Genomic DNA, 22481 nt, shown 5'->3' with positions numbered 1-22481 from the left:
CTCCTCTGACATCCTCAGACCTCCTTCTTAACACTTCCTGCTTCAAAAGGTCAACTCCTTACAACCAAATGAGCTGCAAAGCAACAAACTGTTACAATTATCTCAGGACATTGTAAACTCTAATGGGAAGCCAGAGCCGATGTGTCTGAATGGGATCAATGAGACAGAGTGAGGTGGCTGTATTTTATCATGGCCTCTACCGTCAAGTTCATGTTCAAAAATTTCAACTCGATAGCCTTCGTTTTCAAGGGCATTGATCAGTGCCTTCTGGAAGACACCACATCTGCTGACCACAGGGCTGGCAGGGCTGGTTGGCCTGGCTGGCAGGACCATGATGCAGCACAAGTCACTCTGCTTCCTTATGTTGATGCTTTGCTGGGTTCCATTTTCCCATCTGTAAAGCAAGGGACAGATCCTGCCCACCGCTGCATCATTAGGAGCAAATACATGGAGGAAAGGCCTCGGAGAGAAGAGACCCACAGCTGGATTCCAGGCTGTGTTAGCCTTGTGTGTTTTCTAAGTCAGGAACAGCACCGCAGCAGGGCAGGTTCTGTTTCTCCCTGCTCTCCTCCTCCTCTTTGCTCAGCTCAGTGCCTGTTTACGGAGCACCCTCTGTGTTCACTATGCTACAGGAGAGCAAGGACCCTCTGTGAAAACAGCACCTGGCCCCACGCCAGTGGGAATCTTAAATTCTCCTTGGAGGAGATCATACAGGAGTCTCAGGGCTCCCCCTAGAGGTAGTGGTGGGAACCTCCACAGTGCAGAGGACCATGTCCAGATAGGACTGGAAGATGGGTCAGCTTTAGTCTCCTGAAGGGGAAGCCAGGGCAGAAACCAGCTCACACTGCTGGGGGACCTGGAGGGGAGCTGAAGACAATGCAGAGTTGCAGCCTAGACGGTGTTTGTGGTCCCAGGGGAGAGTGTGGAGGGTTTGCAGCTGCAGTGCACAGGGACTGGCCTAGCCAGCTCTCTGTTCCTGGAAAAGGCCAGAGTTAGAGCCTTCTCCCACCCTCTGGCCACCCCACATTCCAGGGCCGAGTCGGGGTTGGTCCTGCTCTGAAGCTGCAGGAATGAAGTGGTAAGGTGACCAGCAAGGCTGTGATGCTCACATGATGTGGAAAGCTACAGTTTAGCTTTACCTTTCCTCAGGTAATGGCTCTGTGGGAGGAACACGTCACAGGCAGCCAGCAGTGGCCCCGCAGAGTCCCCGTCCCTGGGATGGCTGGAGGGTACTACGCGGGGCTCAGGGGGCTCTCACGTGCTTTGCAAGGCGGTTTCTGTACTTGGCATTGGGAGACTATTAAGCTTCTTATCTGGAATCTGCCCCATAACCACTGGCAGGAGACTGCTTGCCTCAGGACAGGGAGGCGATTGGCCATGCCAGGCGGGGCCTGGGGCTGTTGCCTTCTTTACTGAGCTTTCCTTTTTATAAAATACATGTATAGATGTAGATTTTTATTTATATTTGAAAGGCATCGTTGAAGAGAGTAGGGGAGACAGAGGTCTTCCACCTGCTAGTTCACTCCCCAAATTGCCGCAACAGCCAGAGCTGAGCCAATGTAAAGCCAGGAGCCAGGAGTTTCCTCCAAGTCTTTCATGTGGGTGTTGGTACCCAAACACGCTGCCTTCCCAGTCCATAAACAGAGAGCTGGATTGGAAGTGGAGCTGCCAGGATATGAACCAGCTCACAGCACATATGGAATGTCAGCACCTGACATAGAGGCTTAGCCTACTGTGCCACAATGTTGGCTTTTTTTCTTTTCTTTTTCTTTCTTTTTTTTTTTTGAATCTTCTGATCTTGCAGGAGTGGTTAATGAGCAGCAAGACACCTGGTACTGAGCAGACCATAAAATAAGACCAGTTTTGCTGTTGCAAACATGGGAAGCAGTAGGGTCAGCCCAGGCAGGTGTTGTGGTTGCCTGAGGACATCTATTGGAAGAGCAGACCTCAGGAGCTCAGCAGAGTTCTGCCTTCTGTCTTTAGTTTGCATTTGTGACATTTGCACTGGGCTCTTTGAATGGTTCTGTCCCTGGAAGGGTAGACCAGACACGTGTTTTCCCCCAGATCACCTGAAGAACTGAGTCTGAATTACCAGGGCCTTCCAGATGCTACTCTGGGTTCTGATATTTCATTAGGATGTTTAGTGTTTCTGTATTGTGCTTTCATGTCTTTTCACATTTGTTAGAAGAACTTTGAGTTACACTTTTTAAAAAAATATATATACTTTTGGGCCTGCACGGTAGCCTAGTGGCTAAAGTCCTTGCCTTACGCACATCGGGATCCCATATGGGTACCGGTTCTAATCCCGGAAGCCCCGCTTCCCATCCAGCTCCCTGCTTGTGGCCTGGGACAGCAGTTGAGGATGGTCCAAAGCCTTGGGACACTACACCTGCGCGGGAGACCCTAAAGAAGCTCCGGACTCCTGGCTTCAGATCGGCACATCTCCAGCTGTTGTGACCACTTGGGGAGTGAATCAACGGATGGAAAATTTTCCTCACTGTCTCTCCTCCTCTCAGCATATCTGACTTCCATATATACATATATATTTATGTTTATATTTATATTTACTTTTAAAGTATATATATACTTTTACTGGAAAGGCAGATTGTCAAAGGCAAGGGGAGTCAAAGGCAAAGATCTTCCATCTGCTGATTTATTCTGAAAGTAGCCACAATGGTCATAGCTGAATCTATCCGAAGCCAGGATCCAGGAGCTTCTTCTGGGTCTTCCATGCAGGTACAGGGTCCCAATGCTTTGGGCCAGTCTCCAGTGTTTTCCCAGGCCCACAATCTTGTATAAAGTCCCGCTTTCTAGCTTTATCAGTGTATCTTACACTGATAAAATATCCAAGTGCATCTTACATCCACACGCTGTGAAAGATATAATTGAATTTGTCTTTCCCTGATCCCCATGTATTGCTTTCTCGGCTTTGGGCAGCAGGATGATTTTGGTCACTCTGCAGTCCCTTGCCTCAACCAGGGCCCGGCCAGGTAAACCTTAGCAAGTTTTACATCAAAGCCAAATGCTCTCAGAACAGTCCAGGGGAATTACCAGAGCTGTGAATGTGCTATATAATTTCAGATGAACTCTTCTCTTAACCTTCTTTTAATGTCATGCTTCCTTTCTCACCCTCAGCTTCCTTTGCTTTCGTTTCTATTTCCTCATCTCAGATAGTGGCTCTAGCACCAACACTAACTGGCATAACCCATCCCCCAATTAAAAGTCAAACAGTCCCCAGAGAAGCAGGTAGGGTGTGATGTGTGTGGGAGAGGTGGGGGTGAATTTTGAACACCTCCCGTCTTCCCTTCAACTGGCATGAACTGTGTTTTCCACATCAGATTTCACAAACAAAGCCTGCCCAATGACAGTGCTAACAAAGCCAACCGGATTCCCACTGGCACCATGATTCAGTGTTGTTTCGCATCTTTTTTCTAAATGTTGACTTTGCTTTTTTTATACCCATCAGTGGTGTGATCCAGTTTCGTTATCTGCCCTTCAGATCTTTCAAGTCTCAAGTGGGAAAACCTGCTGAGACATCCCAGGAGTTCAGTCTTAACCTGAGTCTCATCTAGTTTAGCTGATTTGAAAGCTGCAGGATGGATCTCTGCCCTGGTGCTCCAGTCAGCTGGACTTTGATCCCAGCCACCTCATTTCCTGATGATTCCCTGATGTTCCTGCCATATTCCTTAGAGAAGTGTCCCGCTTAGAGAAGTGAGAATCCCAGCTGCAGTGTCCCAACTACCCTCCCAGCCCTGTTCACAGTGAAACTTCCCCATTACTTCTCTTAAGGCTTGTCAAAGGACCAGGGCGCGACTCAGCTTCTCCTGCCTGTGTTCTGTGAGATGGCTGTGTCCTGCTCAGCCGTGCCCACTGCCTGAGATCTGCAGATAGGGGTCAGGGAGAACCTAGCCCCCAGCTTGGGCTCAGCAACTGCCCAGGACTCTAAGCAAGGAGCAGTGACCGGCTGTTGGTCCTCTTCACCCCTTCTCCTCTTGCAACCCTCACCCTGCCTTGCCACATCCTTTCCCACCAGGGCCTTCCTTGCCCTTCAGAGTCATGCCTACCCTCCCTGGCAAGGGTCCAAGGCCCTGTAGCCTGTACTACCTCCTTCTATCCCGGGGTAGAACTACGGAAGGAGGAGAGGGAGTCTTTGTTTAAGTGAATGTAGTTACAACTTGGAATGATTTTTTAAAAAATGTTCTGTACATGGAGGGTGATAACGGTTGCAGCACAGTGTGAATAAACTTAGTATCACTGATGCCGACTGGGAAATGGTGAAAAGGGTGAATTTTGAATTTTGTGTTATATATATTTCGCCTCATTTTTTTTAAAAAAGAAGACAAGGCTTTCCAAAAGTGTTTCTAGTCATAGAGATTTTGCTGTCATAAGGGGCCTAAGCATTCTTAATTCTCCCAGTAGTTTTGATCTTAAATCTTGATTTAATATATGCCATTTTTATTACAGGAATAACATCCTTCAGCATTTTGATGAAAGTATCCCTAAATTTCTCCCCTAGTGCTCTGTGTTGCTGATGAAGGGATGACCAGGGTTGTTGATCGTTTGATTAACTGATTCAGATAGTGGTGTGGGGTAGATACTGAAGAAGATATTGAGAATGGAAGTTTAGAAATGGCTCCCCAAAATGAGAACCTGCAGTGCATATTCTTAAGGAATTACATCCTGCTTTGCGTCACCATTTTCTCAAAGCAGTCAGTAAAAAATTAAAAGCAAATAAAAGAATCCAGTACGAAGGCAGAGTCAGAAGGAGTCACAGAGAGGATACCATAACCTATGAACATGTGTCAAAGAAATTGGCACCGCCTGCTGTTCTGGGATGACTCAAGAAGAACTTCCGGTATGCAGTAATAATTGTAATGACCAAGCCACAAGAGAGCGCGTTGTTGCACAGGAATCAAAATGTGGCCTGTCTGCTCCTTGCTTGGGAAGACACATCATGGGACTGAGGGTCACTGGTACTCCTTCATAGTTTTTTTATAAAATTCAGTAAGAATAAAATGGGAACTATAAATTATGACAAAAGCCAAAGGAATCTTTTAAAGAACACACACACACAAAAAAAATGTTAAAAGTGAATCTGAAAAGGTTGACATTCGCCCAGCCGGTGTCTAAAAGCCACCTCAATGGTTGGGTTGACCAGTAGGACAAGTCCATAGACAGATTGCAGACTCTTTTTTTATATATATATATATTTTTATTATTTATGTATCTGAGGTGAAGGGGGATATTGAGGGAGAATCCCCACCCAGTCTCCCACCCGCCCAAGGTCCCAGATGTGGGGCATGCTGAGATACTTGCTCAAGTGGTCTTAATAGACTTCCAGTTATGGATCGCTGCCAGTCACATCCCTCCCAACTCGATTAGGTCATTGAAGAAGCCACTGATTGTCACAGTCCATCATGGAGTCTTTGTTTGCCCAGTATTTCGCTGCCCAACGTTTAGCTGAGGTGGTTGATTGACCTGTTCCGTCCTCTGTCCTCTCTTAGCCAGGGCTCTGAGTCCAGCAGTTCGATTGGGGAGATCACCAAAGAGACTTAGAGGTATTCCCAGATCAGATTCCCGCATGTTCCAGCTAGTACCGGGCCCGGCACAGTCCATCGCCACAATCAGTTGGTGGTTCAGATTGCAGACTCTTAAGGGTTTCAGTAATAAGGCAGTGTTTCGTGCTGCATGGAGTGGTAGGGTGCAAGCCATGGTCATTCCTGGAGTGGAGTCGAGTGTAAGTGATGGGTTTCCCGTGACCCAGAAGCCTTGTAAATAGAATCTGAGATTAAAATACTGAGAGCCAGAGATACTGCTGGTGGCGGAGTGTGCTCACCTTCTCCAGCACCAGGGCGTTTCTGGCTTCTTGTAGAATAGACAGTGCTACCCTGGCATGTTGGCAGGAATCTGGCATGGCAGCCTGAAACCATTATTTCTCTTGGCTTTTGGAAAGAGGGAGTTAGAAGCCAGAAACCTCTCCTAGCTAGAGAGGATGTTGTATTGTCTGATACTTGACAGTGAATTCTATTGCCATCTAAAACATCAGTTTAGTGGAATCATTCTGGTACCAGCAAGGGCAGGACATCCACACTCAACAGCCTTGCCAGTCTTTCCATCTGCAGCCACTAATGGAAGATTGCAGTGGTTGGGCTAAGAACTCTGCCCCTGGGGCATGCTGTACCCCAATGATTGGGCAGTCCACTCATTAGCATTAGCGGTTGGTCTTCACAGGAAGATGAAAATACACGTGAAGCTTACAAAAGCACAGTGCGACAGTCCCTAGCATGACTGCTTTTATTGTAGTCATGTCAGACATCCCTCAAAAATATGAAACCCAGTTTAATTAAGAGAGGATGATAAATCCAGGATGTGTGTGTGTGTGTGTGTGTGTGTGTGTGTGTGTGTGTACTAGTTGGTGGCTGGCACAGCTAGCTCTTGGGAGCTACAGTTAGTGTTACATTCAGCTGTGTGAATGTCCCTTTGTGTTCATCTGGGAGCCCACCAGATTTGTGTAGGGCTAATCTTTTCCATGAGCCACCACATGTTTCCCAAGGTGGCTCTAGCCAGGGAGTCTAGAACGTCACTCAAGCCTGAAATCCCGTGATTTGGGTCAGTCCTTTTGGTTCCTGTGGTTTCTTCTCCCTAATGATCTTTCTGAAAAAATTGGATGAACTGGGCACACTATGGCTTTCATCCATGGTAAAGGACTGGGGAGCTGTTATATGTTCTTTTTGTGACAGAGCCCAGTGGTACGGGATGTAATGTAGCAACTTGGAGCGTACACTCAGATCGCCATTTCTTCAATCTGTCATCATTTGTTGAGCACCTAACCATGTGCATGCACTGTGCTAGCTGCAGGAGGCTCAGGTGTGGTGGAAGAGACAGCCAGGGCTAAGCCATAGGAAGGGAAGAGTCAGGTGCAGAGGGAGGGAAGGACAGATGCTGGACTTGGGGTGTCTGTTGCTGAAGGGTTTGACCATGATTCTGGGCTGGGTTTTGTAAGGTGAGCAGTTTTTTAGCTGGGCAGACACAGGCAGAATCCTGCCCAGCTGTTTCCTGTGACCTCTTTCTGACCCTCGATGGAACCTCTAGGGAGCCTCATCAGAGGGTCACAGGGTCACAGGGCGCCCCAGGAGATCACCAAAGGAGGTCACCAAGCATGTTTGCTCCTGAGAGTCTGGGTTGCTGGCCCCAGACTCTTTCAGGTCTCTGCTTTCAAAGACTTCAAAGAGGAAGGGGATAAAAAACTCAGCTAACCCCATCATTTTGTCTTGGGGAGGCCTTGCTCTTGGGCCAGCTTTTAGTGCAGTTGTCCAATCCCTTTGTAGAAGGAAGGAAAATGGAGCACAGAGACATTTGTTTTACTTTTAGATGAGCCACTTGCATGACTTGTGGATAATTATGTCGATTTTGTTTTACTCTTGAGACCCCTCACTTATTACTTCTGTCTGGGGCTTTCTTTCTGTGGTTAAAAATACAGATTCTGGAGCCAGATCCCATGGGCTCATGTCCTGGGACAGGCACAAAATTATCCTCTCCCCGACCCCTGCCTTAGTTTCCTTAAGTATGGATGGTGATGGAGCTGGTTTCTGTTCCACTGAGGTGGCAAGGGGTCTCAGTGCAATGGCCACAAAGACATGTTTAGAACAACGTGACTAGCAAGTGCTCTGGTTAACCCACACACTGTGAAGCACTTTACTGAGACTGTTTGAATTATTAGGTAGTAAGTGCCAGCTCACCCAGAATTGGCTGCCCATGGAAACCCTCACTGATGGCCAACTCTGTATCGGTAGGTTCTGTGCCTGCCCCTAGGGAGACCAAGTCCAGTATTCAGTGGTCTCCACTCTTACGGGATTCTCAGCTCTGCAAGACAGCCAGAAATATCTGTCCTTGAGCACTGACCAACATGTGATTGGCACAATGCTGTTCTGTAAAATGATCCTCACAGTCCCTCACCAGGTGCGTGGAGCAGGTGTCTTCGTGTCCACCTGCTTCAGAATAAGGCAGTGCCACTCAGCAAGCCTGCCGTGTAACGAGTGTCCTGCCTCTGTGTGTTGTTGTTAGGTTCGGAGGAGACCAGCCCGTCTACATCAACATCATCCGGGACCCTGTGAGCCGATTTTTATCCAATTATTTTTTCCGTCGCTTTGGAGACTGGAGAGGAGAACAGAATCACATGATCCGCACCCCCAGCATGAGGCAGGAGGAGCGCTACCTGGTGAGTTGTGAGGCCGTGCAGCCGCAGGTCTCAACTTCCTCCCATGGCCTTTTCATTTTTCATGGAACAGTTCTGTAGCTCAGGGATTTCTCCTTTCACCTTCTCCATTTATCCTAATCCACCACACACTGTTCCCCCCCGCCCATTATTACAAGCCCATCATTCTGCTATTTAAGTCTGTCATCCCATTGTTATAGACAATTATCCATGCCACTTTCATGGAAGCTTGCTCTGAATGAATGACCCTGTGTCCCTGAGCAGATGTTGTTCAACATCTTCAGTGTCAGGTTAAAGTCCAAGACAAGGAGCAGGCTTTTGGGGGGTCCCGGCCAGCTCTGTGGTGGTGGGGGAGAACAGGGGCTTGGCAACCTCTCTGGGAACGTGGTGGAAGGCTCTCTGTCCCATCCTGCATCCCCCATAGTTCCCATGGCAACACACAGAGGAGAGGCATTTCAGTTGACGGTCTTGAGATGCCATGGGACTGAGGGACTTGTAAGAGTCACACCTCGAGCTGACCCAGGGGTCTCGCCACCACAGTTCATCAGAGCCATGCCACATGGCAATACCACTCAACTCTTACTAGACTTTGCTGTGGGGCCTTCAGCTCCATAGGGCTCCATAAGACCCCCAAGATTAGTAACAGAAGTACAGAAGTTGTCAGCAGAAATGGAGGGCAGAGCTATGCATCTTTAACTCCAGAATAAAAGGTTCATTTTCCACTCTTTTGTGATTTACAGTGACAAAAGCTGAGAGCTTCATATTCAGAAAGAAATCATAGTCTCTCTGTGTGTGCCCGTGCCTGCTACGTCCCCACAGATCCATCATCAGGCATGGACAAGACAAGAGCCAAGTTTTGGGGGACCTCCTCCCTTCCCACCATGGATTCCCATGGCTGGGAATAGCACAGCCCAATGCCCATGGCTGTTGGATCCCCAACCCTAGCCCCAGCATACCAGCTGGTGGCTTCTAAACATGTTGTGGAAGCGTGTAGGAGCATTTTTGAATAATGTCACCTGTGTCATGTTTTGTGTTTTCAAATCCATGGTTCTTGGAGCTGAGAAAACTAAGATACAGAAAAGTTAAGTGTCTCATTGAGGGTGCACAGCTAGTTAGTAGGTACACACCTAGTTTGTAGGTACAGACACTAGTTAGTGGATGAGCTCAATACAGACCCGAGGCTTTCTACTCACCACTCATCACCTGTGCGATTGCCTAAGACTTCAATGAAATACTTCAGTGATGCATTCTACAAGTGATTTTTACCTTTTTTTTTTAAGTGTTAATGTTGAAAACCCTGATCTTTGTCTTTAAATGATCTGAATATAGCTTTTTGTTATTTATTCAGTGCAAGTCTATACTGAGGACTGAACCACTTACAAGAAGCATAATACCTTCTCGAATTATCTTCGTGATTTGGTTTGGACCCTGGTAAAAAGAATGAATTTTTTTAGAGTACAGTCCATTTCATCTGAATAATATTTCGAAACTCTGAGTCTATCTTGATGCTTAGCAGATTGGAGCTAAATGGTGGCAGGAAAGGCTGAAGGGCTGAAGATACAGAAGCCTGTTCTATATAAACGGCTGTAAATGGCTCTTCCTAGTGAAACAAGAGCCTTGGTGGGATGCTTCTGGATTTTTCTACTTGTCAGCATTTTGCATTCTGGGTCATCCTGTGTTTCATTCCCTGCCACATCACCTTCATACATTTCCGCAAAGTAAGCTGTGATCATTAGAGGGGTTTTCATCAGGAGGCACAATTATGATATGGATTTTGTATTTGAAAGATTTAGTTATTTTTATTGGAAAGGTAGATTTACAGAGAGAAGGAGACCGACTTTCCATCCACTGGTTCACTTCCCATATTGCTGCAATGGCCAGAGCTGAGCCAATATGAAGCCAGGAATCAGGTCTCCCATGCGGGTACAGGGTCCCAAGGCCTTGGGCCATCCTCTGCTGCTTTCCCAGGCCATAGCAGGGAGTTGGCTGGAAAGTGGAGCAGCCGTAACAACTGGTGCTCATATGGAATGTTGGTGCTTGCAGGGGGAGGATTAGCCAATTGAGCCATTGCCCTGGCCCCTAGATTTTTTTTTTTTAAAGACGTTTGTCCAATGCTCAAAGCTGGTAATAGAATCAAATCACACATCTTCTACCCTTTCCAAATGAGTGTGCATTACAACAGTTGATATATCATTGCTGGGTGAGACCCAGTGGGTAATCCCTGGAAAAGCCAGGGGTGGGGTTGCTGGGATTGAGGGGAGAAGGAGTTGCATGGGGACATGACTCCCGCAGGGCCTGCCCCAGCCTCACGTAGTTTACAGGCAGTTTTCTTGTTCAAAGGGTTGTTTGTTTATCTGGAAGAAGATGTTCCATTGCTTTTTTATTTTCCTCATAGCTGAAACTTCTCATTCTATTTCCTTGCTCCCATTAGACTTTTGAAATAACATTATCCCCTGTCAGAGCCTGTCCCCATTTTGGCAAGCCCCGGTGGCCGGTTTTGTGGCTCCAAAGAGGCTGTTGTTTGTGTCTCCGCGGGCCCTGGGGCAGCTGTGAGGAAACACTGGCCTCCCAGCAAAGGGGTGCCGAGCAGGCTGCACAGGCACTCGGGAAACGGCCAGTAGGCCCCGCACCCCTGCACCACACAGGCTTCCGAGGGCACGGCTGCTGGCCTGATCGCAGCGCTCCGAAACCCGTGCTTTATCTCCATGCCAGGCATCAGGCAGTTCTGCACTTGGCCCTGTGCCTGGCAGAGCTGCTTAGCATACAGCTGAGCGGGGCCCAGGCCAGCCTTGCAGCTCACTCTGGGTGCGATGGTACAGTGCTGTGATGTCGGTGTGGGGGAGGTTTGCAGAAGCCAAGGGTGTGGGGCCCTGCGGGGGATGAGGCACTCTGATCTTATGACTGCGCCAAAGGGCTTGGGTTCGGGGTGCATTGTGGACCTGCCAACGGAAGATGCCAGGCTTCTTGACTCCCTTGGGTCCTTCTGCCCCAGGCAGACCTGATTTACATGCTGCAAGGCAAAGAGACAAGAGGACTGACCCAAGTTCCATATTTTATTTTTTAATAAAGCAGATCATCAGAGAGGATGAGAGAGAGAGAAAGAGAGAGAGAGAGCTCACTCTTCTGTTCGCTGGTTCACTCCCCAAATGGCTCTAATAGCCAGGGCTTCACCAGTCTGAAGCCAGGAGCCTGTAACCACAGCTCCATCTCCCATGTGGGTGTTGAGAGTTCAAGCACTGGGCCATCTGCCATTGCTTTCCTAGTTGCACTGGCAGGGAGCTGGATCAGAAGTGGAGCAGCCAGGACTCGAACTGGCACTGCTATGAAATGCTAGCATCAAAGGTAAATCAGCTTCAACAGCTGCACACAGCACTGACCCAAGTTCCATTCTTTTTGAGCAGAATCATTTTATGTAGCATCATCTGAATCTCTGTATGAAGATATCACATCGTACTGTTTAATATTCAAGCATCTTACAGCAAGCCACTGTATTTTCTGGGAACAATTAGGTCTTCTCAACCTCTCTATTTCTTTCCTATCCATTCTAACTGCATTTCCCAGAAGATGATTTTGAACTAAATTATTTCTGGTATCGACAGGCATTTCAGTCAGTAGCCACCCTGGTGCAGAGCCAGGAATCAGCCCCATGGGGCAGGGGCAGCCACTGCTTCATTTTTTGGTCAGGCACACTTGGCCCGGTCCTTGTGCAGGAGGCTGCCTTCCTGTTTGAGTGCAGGCTCCCCAGTTATTTCCAGGACAGGGAAGTACCTGGCACACAGACACAGTGAGTGAAAGAATGAATGACTTCTGATGAAAAGCAATGGCTGGGGCTTCCAAGCGAGCAGGAGCGCCCTCGTCCACAGAAACCAGGCCTCACGGACTGTATGTGCTTTTCGCTCTGTGGTTCCACGAGGGACTCGAGCTTACAGCTTGTCCACACCCGACCTGTAGGACATTCATATAGCTGTTCTGCTTTGCACATCCAAACTGCAGAAAAACGTGCAAATGGGCTCCTTGCCCAGGCTCAGGGCTGTCTCAGCGGGATAGCCTCTCTGGGAGGAGCAGGAGGAAAGGAAAGAACATTCTCCCAGAGAGAAAGCTGCCCCTGCGATCCCCGTTGATTCGCCTTGGCTGTGGACTGTGGAAAGTAACGCATGTTTAAGAGAAAAGATGTGTAATTTACAGCTCCTTAATTCATAAAGAATTCAGTGAATCATCTGACCCAGTTGAATTCTGGAGGAGGCTGGAAATTGGCCACTGTAAGCAAGTACTTGCAGAGAGCTGTGCATTTTCATCAGCTTGAGCGTTTGGGATGCTGAGGCCCTTGCACTCTGCAAGTAAATGTGTAAAATCCTGGCGTGTGGAAATTTCCACTCTGCACTGACCAGCTGACCGTGTCCTGTAAGTGAAACCTCAGACTCGGCCCATCCCTCGTGCATCATTTGTCTTAAGGGAATAGACAGGTTGTTAACAAAGATGTATGTTTTCCAACTCTTGGAAGGTAAGAAAGTGATGCTCTTTTGCTCCTTTGAGCTGCAGTGTGGCCTCCAAGTGCGAGACAAGGTGGGGACATTGGACAAAGTATACTCATGCTCCCTTCTCAGTGTCCCTGACTGGAACCTCAGTTGGGCATTTACCCCAGCAAACCTTCTTTGTCTCATCCATGCAATTAGACCATGTTGCTGAACTTGCCTGCTTGGTACCACTGTTGAGAGCATCAGCTTCCATTATGATTTGGTGGTGGCTTGAGTGTGTCTGCAAGGCTCAGTGGAAGCTGGTGGGAAGTGGTTAGGTCCTGGGATGCTGCCCTGGGAAGGAAATAATGGAATTCCCATGGAAATCTGGTTAGTTCTATTGAAAGCTGGTGAAAGAACAAGGCTGGCTCTCTAATACGTCTGGCTTCCTGCCGTCCTGTGAGCTCTCTGCCTCATGTATCCATGCCATGGCTGACTCATCAGATAGCCAGACACCCCCGCCAAAGCCAAGCAGGCCCTGCCACCATGCCCTTGAGCTGTGAGCTCAGCAGACCTTGTTTCCTCATGAAGTTTGCAACCTCACATCTTTAGTTGCAACCGTGGAAGATGGGCTAATATAGCATTCAACATAGATGTGTTTCCTGGGCTCAATGAGCCGTTTCCTGGAAGAGAAAAGGACTGATTTTTGTTTTGCTTTGTTTTGTTTTTTTCAGACTCCGGGAGTCAACAGGGTTTGCTTTTTTCTTGGGGCTCAGGGTTGTGCCCCGAAGGTTAGGTCTGCCTCTGCCAAGGTCTCAGATGGCCTCATGAAACCTTTCTCCCCTGCCCCCAGAACCATGTTTCTAAGGAAACTGCTTCTCTTTGTGTTCCCCACAGCTGGAGAAGTGTTTGGCTGGCAGCCTGCTGGCAGACTTTGGTCCCGTGTTTATTTACTTGGGAACCTAAGCTCAAGTCTGCCCTGAAAGCAGCCCCTCCCCTCCCTGGAGGCTTGGGGGAGAGCGGTGGGGGTGAAATCCAAGTGCACAGTGCTTTGGATGGCAGTGTACAGAGGAGAGAGGTGCTCCGATTTCAGGTCAGCCTTGGCGATGTGTTCGCCCTGGAGCGTGCCACAGGCAGGTTAGCAGGGCCTGCTGATCCCTGCAGGATTGTGGGCAAGTGAAGAATAGAGGATGAGAGAAGAAAACTCACAGGGGGCTTTGGCGAACAGGAGAGGCCACGAGAGCAACCAGCTTGCCACACGCTGACGAATGAAGATCAGAATACCACTGCACAGCCACAGCCTCCGACTACACTGCCGTGGCTGCCACCTGCTTTGCCACCACCGTGCAGCAGCCATCTAGGAAGGCCCTCATATCTCGTGCAGGCATTGCCCCAGCTGGTGGAGGGCTCAGCACCCTGTCTCCATCTCTCCTCACAAAGCAGTGCGGTGGGCTCCAAGGGTCTGCAGGGCGATTAAACCGAAACCACAGAGAAGTGAGTTACGTTAGGTTCCCTTAAACACAGGATCACCACTTCACTCAGGTTGCCTGCTCCAGTCACACACAGCACCAGGAGAGGCGAGGATGCGAGTCACTACTCAGAGCTGTGTGGCAGTGAGAACAACTGGATCATTCACTCCAGCAAGGCAGGAAGCTGTCGGGCCATGCAGGAAGTGTGCAAGCCACAGCACAGCCAGGCCTGCAGATTAGAGCCACAAATGTAGTTCTCCTTGGACTAGATTGAGAGGCTTGGAAGGAAGGAAGATACGTTCCTTTGTCCACTGAGCATTCACTTCTGAAGGGGTGTAGAGCTGAGCTCCTGTGTCCTCACTGGCCATTGGTTAATGGGTCATTCCCAATTTTGCGGAGGCCACTTGCATACCTGGGGAGGTGGCCTCCTTCCTCTATCTTCAAAAGTTCCAGTGATAGACTGACTCCCTCTTCTGCTTCAGTTCTCTCCCCTTTTTTTCTCATTTCTCTAACCCATTTTATTTATTAATTTATTTGAAAGGTAGAGTGACAGCGGGAGAAGGAGAAATTCAGAGAAAGATCTTTTATCCACTCATCCATCAAAGCCAGGGGTATGAAAAAACAACTGGTCTCCCACATGGGTGTAAGGGGCCCAAGCACTTGAGCCATCATCTGCTGCCTTTCCAGGTGCATTAGTAGGGAGCAGGGTTGGAAACAGAGCAGGTCAGGACTTGGACCAGCATGCCAGTATGGATTCTTGGTACAGCATGAAGAAGTGTAACTCACCACACTGGCCCCAGAGTCCCCACTTTTAACAATACCTCCACTGCGGTGCTGTGGGGAAGCACAGTGCAGTGGCTCAGCTGGCTAATCATCCACCCACGAGCTTCGCCATCCCATATGGGCACTGGTTTGTGTTCCAGCTGCTCCATTTCCCACCCAGCTCTCTGCTGATGGCCTGGGAAAGCAGTGGAGGATGGCCCAAAGCCTTGGGACCCTGCACCAACGTGGGAGACCCGGAAGAAGCTCCTGGCTCCTGGCTTTGGATTGGCTGAGCTCCAGTTGATGCAGCCACTTGGGCAGTGAACTAGTGGATGGAAGATCTTCCTCTCTGGCTCCCCTTCTCTCTATAAATCTGACTTTCCAATAAAGATAAATAAATCTTAAAAAAAAAAAAAAAGACCTGCCAGCATTGTGGTATCATGAGTTAGTCTGCTTCCTACAGCATCAGCATCCCATTGGAGTGCGGGTTTGAGACCCAGCAGCTCCGCTTCCTACCCAGCACCCTGCTGATGAATTCTGGGAAAGCAGTGCAATATGATTGAAGTACTTGAACCCCTGCATCTACATGGTTGTCTTGCAGGAAACCCTGGGCTTCTGGCTTCAGGCTGGTGCTGCCCTGGCTGCTGAGACCATTTGTGAAGTGTGGCAGCAGATGAAAGTATGTGTGTGTGTGTGTGTGTGTGTGTGTGTGTTTGCTTGCACATGCCCACACGCATGTGTGTGTGCAACTCTGCCTTTCAAATAATTTTTTTCAACTTTTAAACAAACACTGTTGTGTCATTAGGTTGGGCCCACCCTAACAATCCAGGATCACTTCCCCATCTCAAAGTCTGTAACAATTTTCATCTGCTATGTTTCATTTGCTCTATAAGATAGCTGGGGAAATTAGGGTCTGGATGATCTTAGGGGCCAGATCTTGCCTACTGCCCAAGGCCCCTTACAGAGCAGCAGATTGTGGAGGACCATACGATGGGGCACACATTCTGAAACGTGGCCTGCCTCACCCGTATGGGTGGTGAGCCTGTATCTGTCCTACACTGTGCCATGCAGTTATCCAGGAGCACCAAACTGTGGCTTCCCTGTCCCTGGTCTGCAAACCTTGTGGCCTGTTGCATGTTTTGTCTTTTCTCCTTTTAGTGACTCTTCTGTCCACCTATCCATCCATTCATTCATTTATCATTCCTTTGTATAATAAATACTGATTTAGTACCCTCTATGTGATAGGCACCATAGTAGGAAAATAGTGAGCAAAGGTAGACACCACTTTGCCCTCACAGAGCTCACAGTTCTACAGGGAAGACAGGCGTTAATCCCAAACCCACAAGAATGAATGTGGATGAGGTCGCACCTACACCACATCCTACAATGCAAAGACCTGGCACTTGCAGGCAAAGAATGGGATAATTGGCAAGTCTGAAAGAGAAGTGATGCTTGCAGTAAGGGCCATAGAAAAAGAGGAGAAGACGAGATGAGCTTGTAAAAAGTATGGTGATAACAGGGAAGAACCAGGGGATCTGGAGCTAGGTGAGTTGAGGAAGGAAGGAGAGGTGAGCGCAGAGTGTGAGCAGGCAGGGATTGCATCCAGCAAAGCTCCAAGACCCAGTTCTAGAACCCTGTAGGGAAAGGAGCTTGAATTCTAAGCGCAAATGCTTTCCTGGAGGGAAAGGTTGTAACATTAGTGGATTTACATCAAGGAAGTCATGTTTACAGGGAATCCTGAGACTTCTACATTTTGGGGGTGGGGATGGAAAGTGTCTCTTTGGCTCCAACAAACGGAATGGAGAAAGGCTCCAAGTCAATGTGGGTGGGCCAGTGGATCAGAAGCTACTGCAATGACCCCAGTGTGAAATAAACCTAGGAACAGGTGTTTGTGGACCATCCACCACATTACCGGGTGGTGTTGGAGGAACAGTTACAGGGAAGACACAGCACTGACCAGCCAGGCACTGCTGCCTAATGAGCCATGAAGAACCAGCTTGGAAAGCTTAGCACTAAGGACAAGCGATAGCTCAGCACCACACAAACATTGTCACTGGCTGGGGCAAGATGGCCTGGCCAAGGAAAGGGACAGGCTACTAGCAGCCTGAGCAGTGAGGTTGGGAAAGAAATCAGGGGCTGTTGGGTTGCAGAGGCAGGCCCTGGCTCTTCAAAATCCATGCAGATTATGGCGGGGGAGGGCTGGGGGAGGAGTAGGGTATCACAGGGGACTGTTCCACAGGATGACACAATTTAGAAGATATGCGAAAGCCTGGGAGCTCAAGGCTTACCCCGTGGTGCAGCGCCTGTTTGGCAAGAGTTGGAGTTTAGGGAGGTGAGGAGCTTGGGGACTAGAAAACATTTCTCCAGATGTCCCTGTTGGGAACCGGCAGGCCTTGATAGCTGTCCAGGCAGCTTTGCCTGACCGCTCTTTGCAGAAGGTCCCCATTAGGATCATCAACCACGAGGGGACTGCCCCAGCACAGCCAGGTGCATCTGCCAGCCACCTGTCAGCTGAGCTCATCCCTGCCCTCCCTGGCTGCCGCTGTGACTCAGCTGAATGAGCTGCAGCTGTGTCCCAGGCTGGGCCCAGTGCCGGGGCAGGTGGCTCCTGCTGAGGAAGGCAGTGCCTCTCAGCCTTGGCTCTCCTGGGAGACACCTGAGAGTGTGGGTCCCACACCCACAGCCCCGCAGCCTGGACTTTGTTTCTGTTTGTTTGTTTGCTTGTTTTTAAGCTGGAGTCTGTTTAGCTCACTTTAGGAAGCTATGCTGTAGGCAGTAAAACAGAATGACTGCCTTAATGAATAAAATACTTTATTTTTGCAAACACTTTTGTTGTTGAGGTTGACAAGACACTTGGAATTTCTTGCAATATGTGACACTCTTTAAATTCAGGCTAATTCATACAAAGATATTTACATGTTAAGTAAAAAGCTACTTATGATACAATCGAGAAATGCTCTTTAAATTAACCAGGTAGCTTGCTCTTGAAGGCAGCTATGGGACTGTGTACTACAGAAAGTGAAAAATCTAACGGTTCCACTTATCTGGGTCACATCTTTGAATTTTCATACCCTGTACTCTTTTCCACAAATTGGCACACTTCTGTAGTTGTCCTCACTTTGCTTAGCCACTTATAATATTTTTCTCTGCCCAACTCTTTTACATACACAGCATAAACTCCCCAAAGCCTGAATGACCTCCAAATGTGTTCTTAAAAATATTTTGCAAAGTCGAAAGACAGGAAAAAATAAGTATAAAACATCTGAGAGATTTATTGGAATCTCAGCTTGAATTCTAATTGCAAGTGCTTATGAAAATGTCAATATTAACATGAAATACCTGGCAGTTTTTCTAATAAATGTAAATTGAATTAGATAGTGTGTAATTGGAAAAATACTCGCTCTGCTCACTCAGGCTGTCTCAAAACGCGTCTCAGAACCTGTTCGCTGCAGCACCCTTGCCCTCTAATGGCTGGAACTTGAAGGACAGGCCTAACATCTCTGATGACAAGGACAGAAATGAGGAAGAAATGGCTTAGTCATTGGTCACCACCTTGAGGGTCTCCTCCCAAAGTGTGGCACACAGGGTCAATGTTGTCGTCCATGTATTTTTTTAAAGAATTGTTTTTTATTCTTATTAGAAAGTCAGATATACAGAGAGGAAAATCTTTTGTCTGATGATTCACTCCCCAAGCGGCCACAATGGCTAGAGCTGAGTCGATCTGAAGCCAGGAGCCAGGAGCCTCTTCCAGGTCTCCCATGCGGGTGCAGGGTCCCAAGGCTTTGGACCGTCCTCTGCTGCTTTCCCAGGTCACAAGCAGGGAGCTGCATGGGAAGCAGGGCTGCCAGGATTAGAACTGGTGCCCATATGGGATCCCAGGTGCATGCAAGGGGAGGACCTCAGCCACCAGGCCACTGCACTGGGCCCCTTCTATGTATTTTTAAAGGAAGTACTGCATGAGGGCTTCAGGGTTAGGGCGCTAATAGCGTGCCAAGTGCCCAGGAGCTGCAGGCCAGTTCACAGAGATCTCCTGAAATGCATTTGAAAAGTCACACTTGCCTTACAATATGAAAAAAAAAAAAAGTGCAAGTCTTAAATAATCAAGCCTGGAAACTGCTGTGGCCCTGGGTCATCACAGATGGGAAGTGTAAAACACATTTAACAAACTTGCCTTACTCCCTTTTAGGATTGACTAATGAGTGTCATGGGCAGAGGAGAAATGATACTATAAAGTGTGCTTTGCTAGAGGTTGAATAGGAAGTTTAATTTGTATTCCCTGTGACATTTCCACTGAGCTTATAGGAAAGCAGCCAGGAATGATGGGAACAGGTGGGAGCTCAACTGGCTGCAAAGTCACGCAGCTGGTAGGAACAGACCGTATTTTCTCAGACCTTAAACCCATGCGGATAGTCATGGCTGAATGACAGAACTTTCACCAAACCCGAAATAATTTTGTAATAAGCAAAACTTTTTCAAACCAGGTCTTCCCTGGCTTCCCCAAATGGCACTGTATTTCATGTTGCAGATAAAACCCAGTAGAATTGTGTGGACATGGGGCTGCAGGTTCCTGGGTTTGTCTACGTTTGCATTAAAGAAAGTGAGAACGCCTGTGTGTGCTGGCCCTGTCATGGGACTAGTTATGGCTAGGCGGGCATCTTGTTTCTTGCCTCTGCTGTATTCCATTATCGGTGAACGGCACCTCTACCTATTGAGGCATCGAAATAAGATAATCTGGAGTCTTCTCTGCCTGCCTCCTCTTCCCCACCCCGTAACTCACATGCAATTGACTGCTCTGTTAGTCCGTTTCCTGTTGCTCCAGCAGAATGCCTAAGATGAGGTAATTTATAAAGCACAGAGGTTTACTTGGCTCCCAGATCAGAAGACTGGACAGTCCTGGCGTGTGTGGTAGCCATCTGCTCAGCTTCTGTGGAGCGCCCACAGCTGCCTCAGCTCATGATGGGAAATAGAAAGGTGCTTGGCACATATGGGAGGTAAAAAAGCCACCCAGCTTCCGTGATAGCTAACCTGTTCCTGCTAGAGAAGTATGAATCCACTCGTGAGAGCTCTACCCACACGACCCACACCCCTCCCACTAGACTTGCCTCTCAACCACAGTGACAATCAAATTTCACCCAAGTTTAAGGGACAGTACGGTAGTTAGCACCACCTTAGCCTGGGATCCTTGTGGAAGCAGAGTCCGAGGCTGGGGTAGTGGGAAGGGATGGCACTGAGACAGTAACCATGAGAAATATGTTATTCCTAAAGAGGAGGAGATGAAGTGGAGGCCCATACAGGGCTGCGTCTCCTACCAAGTCAGTGTCTTAGATGGGCAACTAGGTGCCTGGAAGGCCTCCATGAGGGTATAATTTGCCCCAGAATTTGTCTGCCTGGGGGAAGAAATGGAAATGTGGATCCACTTTTTCCATCTATTGTTGGTCAAGCCCTAGCTTTTTAACCTCTGAGCCGTGCACACACAAGTGCCAGGTGGGTCTCATGACAGTTGCCCTGAGGGTAGAGAGTGAGGCTGAGCTGAACCACTAAGGCCTCGGACTGTCCAGTTACTGCTGTGTGAAACAAGTCAGGTGTCACAGCCTGAGCTCTTTATTTTCTTTCTTACCTATCACAGGATCCTCCCAGAGTTTCCTTCCTGTCGCAAGTACTTGGGGCTCATAACTTACAGAGTACGCATGCTCAATCTTTCATGGATTTCCTGCAGTCTGTTTCAAACACCTTATCTCAACTGTCACTTTCCAACCTGATTATCTAAACTTTGGAGTCATATGCAGGCACCAACTGTTTACCACGGTCTTGGCCTGCTTGGAAAGTTCTCCTCCCTCACCCACTGAGTCCAGTGTGCTGAAGCCCTCTTGTCCTCCAAGAACACCCATGGGATTCTCTCCGCTGTGATGCCGCAGTTGGGCGCTTTCTTCAGTTCTGCAGTTGCCTCCCAACTTCTCTGCCCTGACCCCAGTGTCCATCCCTCCTGTCACCTTGTGCAGTACTGCCACAGTGGTTCGCCTCGTGCCGCTTGGCTCCTTCTGCTTAATTCCTTGCCCAGGAGCAGTGCCTCCTGCACACTTCCATCGATCCTAACCCTTTCTGACTCCCAAGGCACTTCACAACCTGGACCTGTCCTGCAGGCAGTGACCCATTGTTTTCCCATATAATGGCCAATGAAACCAGCTTCTCCCACCCTCTTCCCAGAAGAGCTGCTTCCTGCTGCCATCCTTTTCCTTAATGCTACTATCCAAAGCTGCTCTTTTTTCTCCATCCACATCCTGTCCCTCTTCCAAATTCTCATCTCCAGTCTCTCTTGATCCTGAATCCTGACTACGATGTTCACGACAACCTTGTGGTGAAAGGCTTACTATGATCGTACTGTGCAGGTGAGAAGCCCAGTGCTTGGAAAGGTTGCATGACTTTTCCAGTGTTGAGTGGCACTCATCACATAATGGCATTGAGAAACAAGCCCAGGCAGCCGGTTTCACACGCTGTGTTCGAAGCCACTCTGTTGAGCAACTTTGTGGTGTCCCATGCACCTCCGTGAGCTTGGTCCTTGCCAGCCTGAAGGTACGATCTTCATTGCCTTGTCTGCTGGCTTGACTCTGGAGTTCAATAATAGGAAGGCATTGACTGCCTGTCTTTCTAATGAAGATAGCTGCTACAGCAAAGACAAAAGAATACAAGATGTGACACACAGTAAAAGTGTCCAAAGATTATTTGCTAAACTAATGGCTGCATGGATATATGACAGTTTAGAAAATACACAGTCATCCTTTCCCATCTTATGTTTTCCCAATTGTAAAAATCTACCTGTGTATCCATGTTGGAACTGCCGTTACCTCAGTTGCCTCCACTCCACTGTGGCGGATTAAACTGGCCTTTTCCCTAGACTAAAAAAAAAAAAGTCTTAGTCCATTTGGGTCAAAACACCTGAGACCAGGTGATTTATAGAGAACATACATTTATTAGCTCAGTTACGGAGTCAGGAAAACCCAAAATCTAGGTACCAGCTGGGCCAGTCGTCTGGAGAGGCCCACTGTCTGCTGCCAGGATGGTCTTCCTTGCAGGGAGGGACACCATAGGCTATGTGATGGAAAGCAGAAGGGCACGGGAGAATGCCTACATGGTGGAAGGCAAAAGGGCACATGAGCACACTTCCTCTGTCCAGCCCTTTTATAAGGGTGCCTAATCCCATTCGTAAGGGAGGAGCCTTCATGGCCTGACCACCTATTAAAGGCATCTCCTCTTCATGCAATCACATTGACCACACCTGCATCTTGGAGGGAACAGCACAGTTAGTTGTTTTTCCTATAACACTATCCAGGGCCCCAGAATTCCAACTGATAACATTAAGTGAAATGAATTTAATCAGATGGGTATTTTATTATCAAAAACTAAAGAGATAACTTCTGTTACACTTAGAAGCCTTCCCAAATAGTACATGTGAACTTGATGGCTATCCACCCTTGCCTCTCAAAACTACTAAGCATCTTAAGTATATAAAATAATCTCACTCCAGCGAAGCTTCAAGGTTCCATTTTCAAAAGTGTAGAGCTTTTTATGGGAAAGCTCTTCTAA

At 48.3% G+C, this 22481-nt stretch overlaps 1 protein-coding gene across 1 annotated transcript in view; it reads left to right on the top strand.

Moving 5' to 3' along the window:
• The window catches only part of UST (uronyl 2-sulfotransferase), a 297060-nt gene that overhangs the window by 186149 nt on the left and 88430 nt on the right, over positions 1–22481 (top strand). Inside the window, exon 5 of the mRNA XM_058666312.1 lies at positions 8065–8218. Coding sequence (XP_058522295.1) covers positions 8065–8218 — 154 coding nt within the window. The remainder of the gene's footprint in view (positions 1–8064; positions 8219–22481) is intronic.

This window comes from Ochotona princeps, chromosome 1, assembly GCF_030435755.1.
Source record: "Ochotona princeps isolate mOchPri1 chromosome 1, mOchPri1.hap1, whole genome shotgun sequence".
Classification (NCBI taxonomy): Eukaryota; Metazoa; Chordata; class Mammalia; order Lagomorpha; family Ochotonidae; genus Ochotona; species Ochotona princeps.
This window is presented reverse-complemented; position numbering and strand designations above follow the sequence as displayed.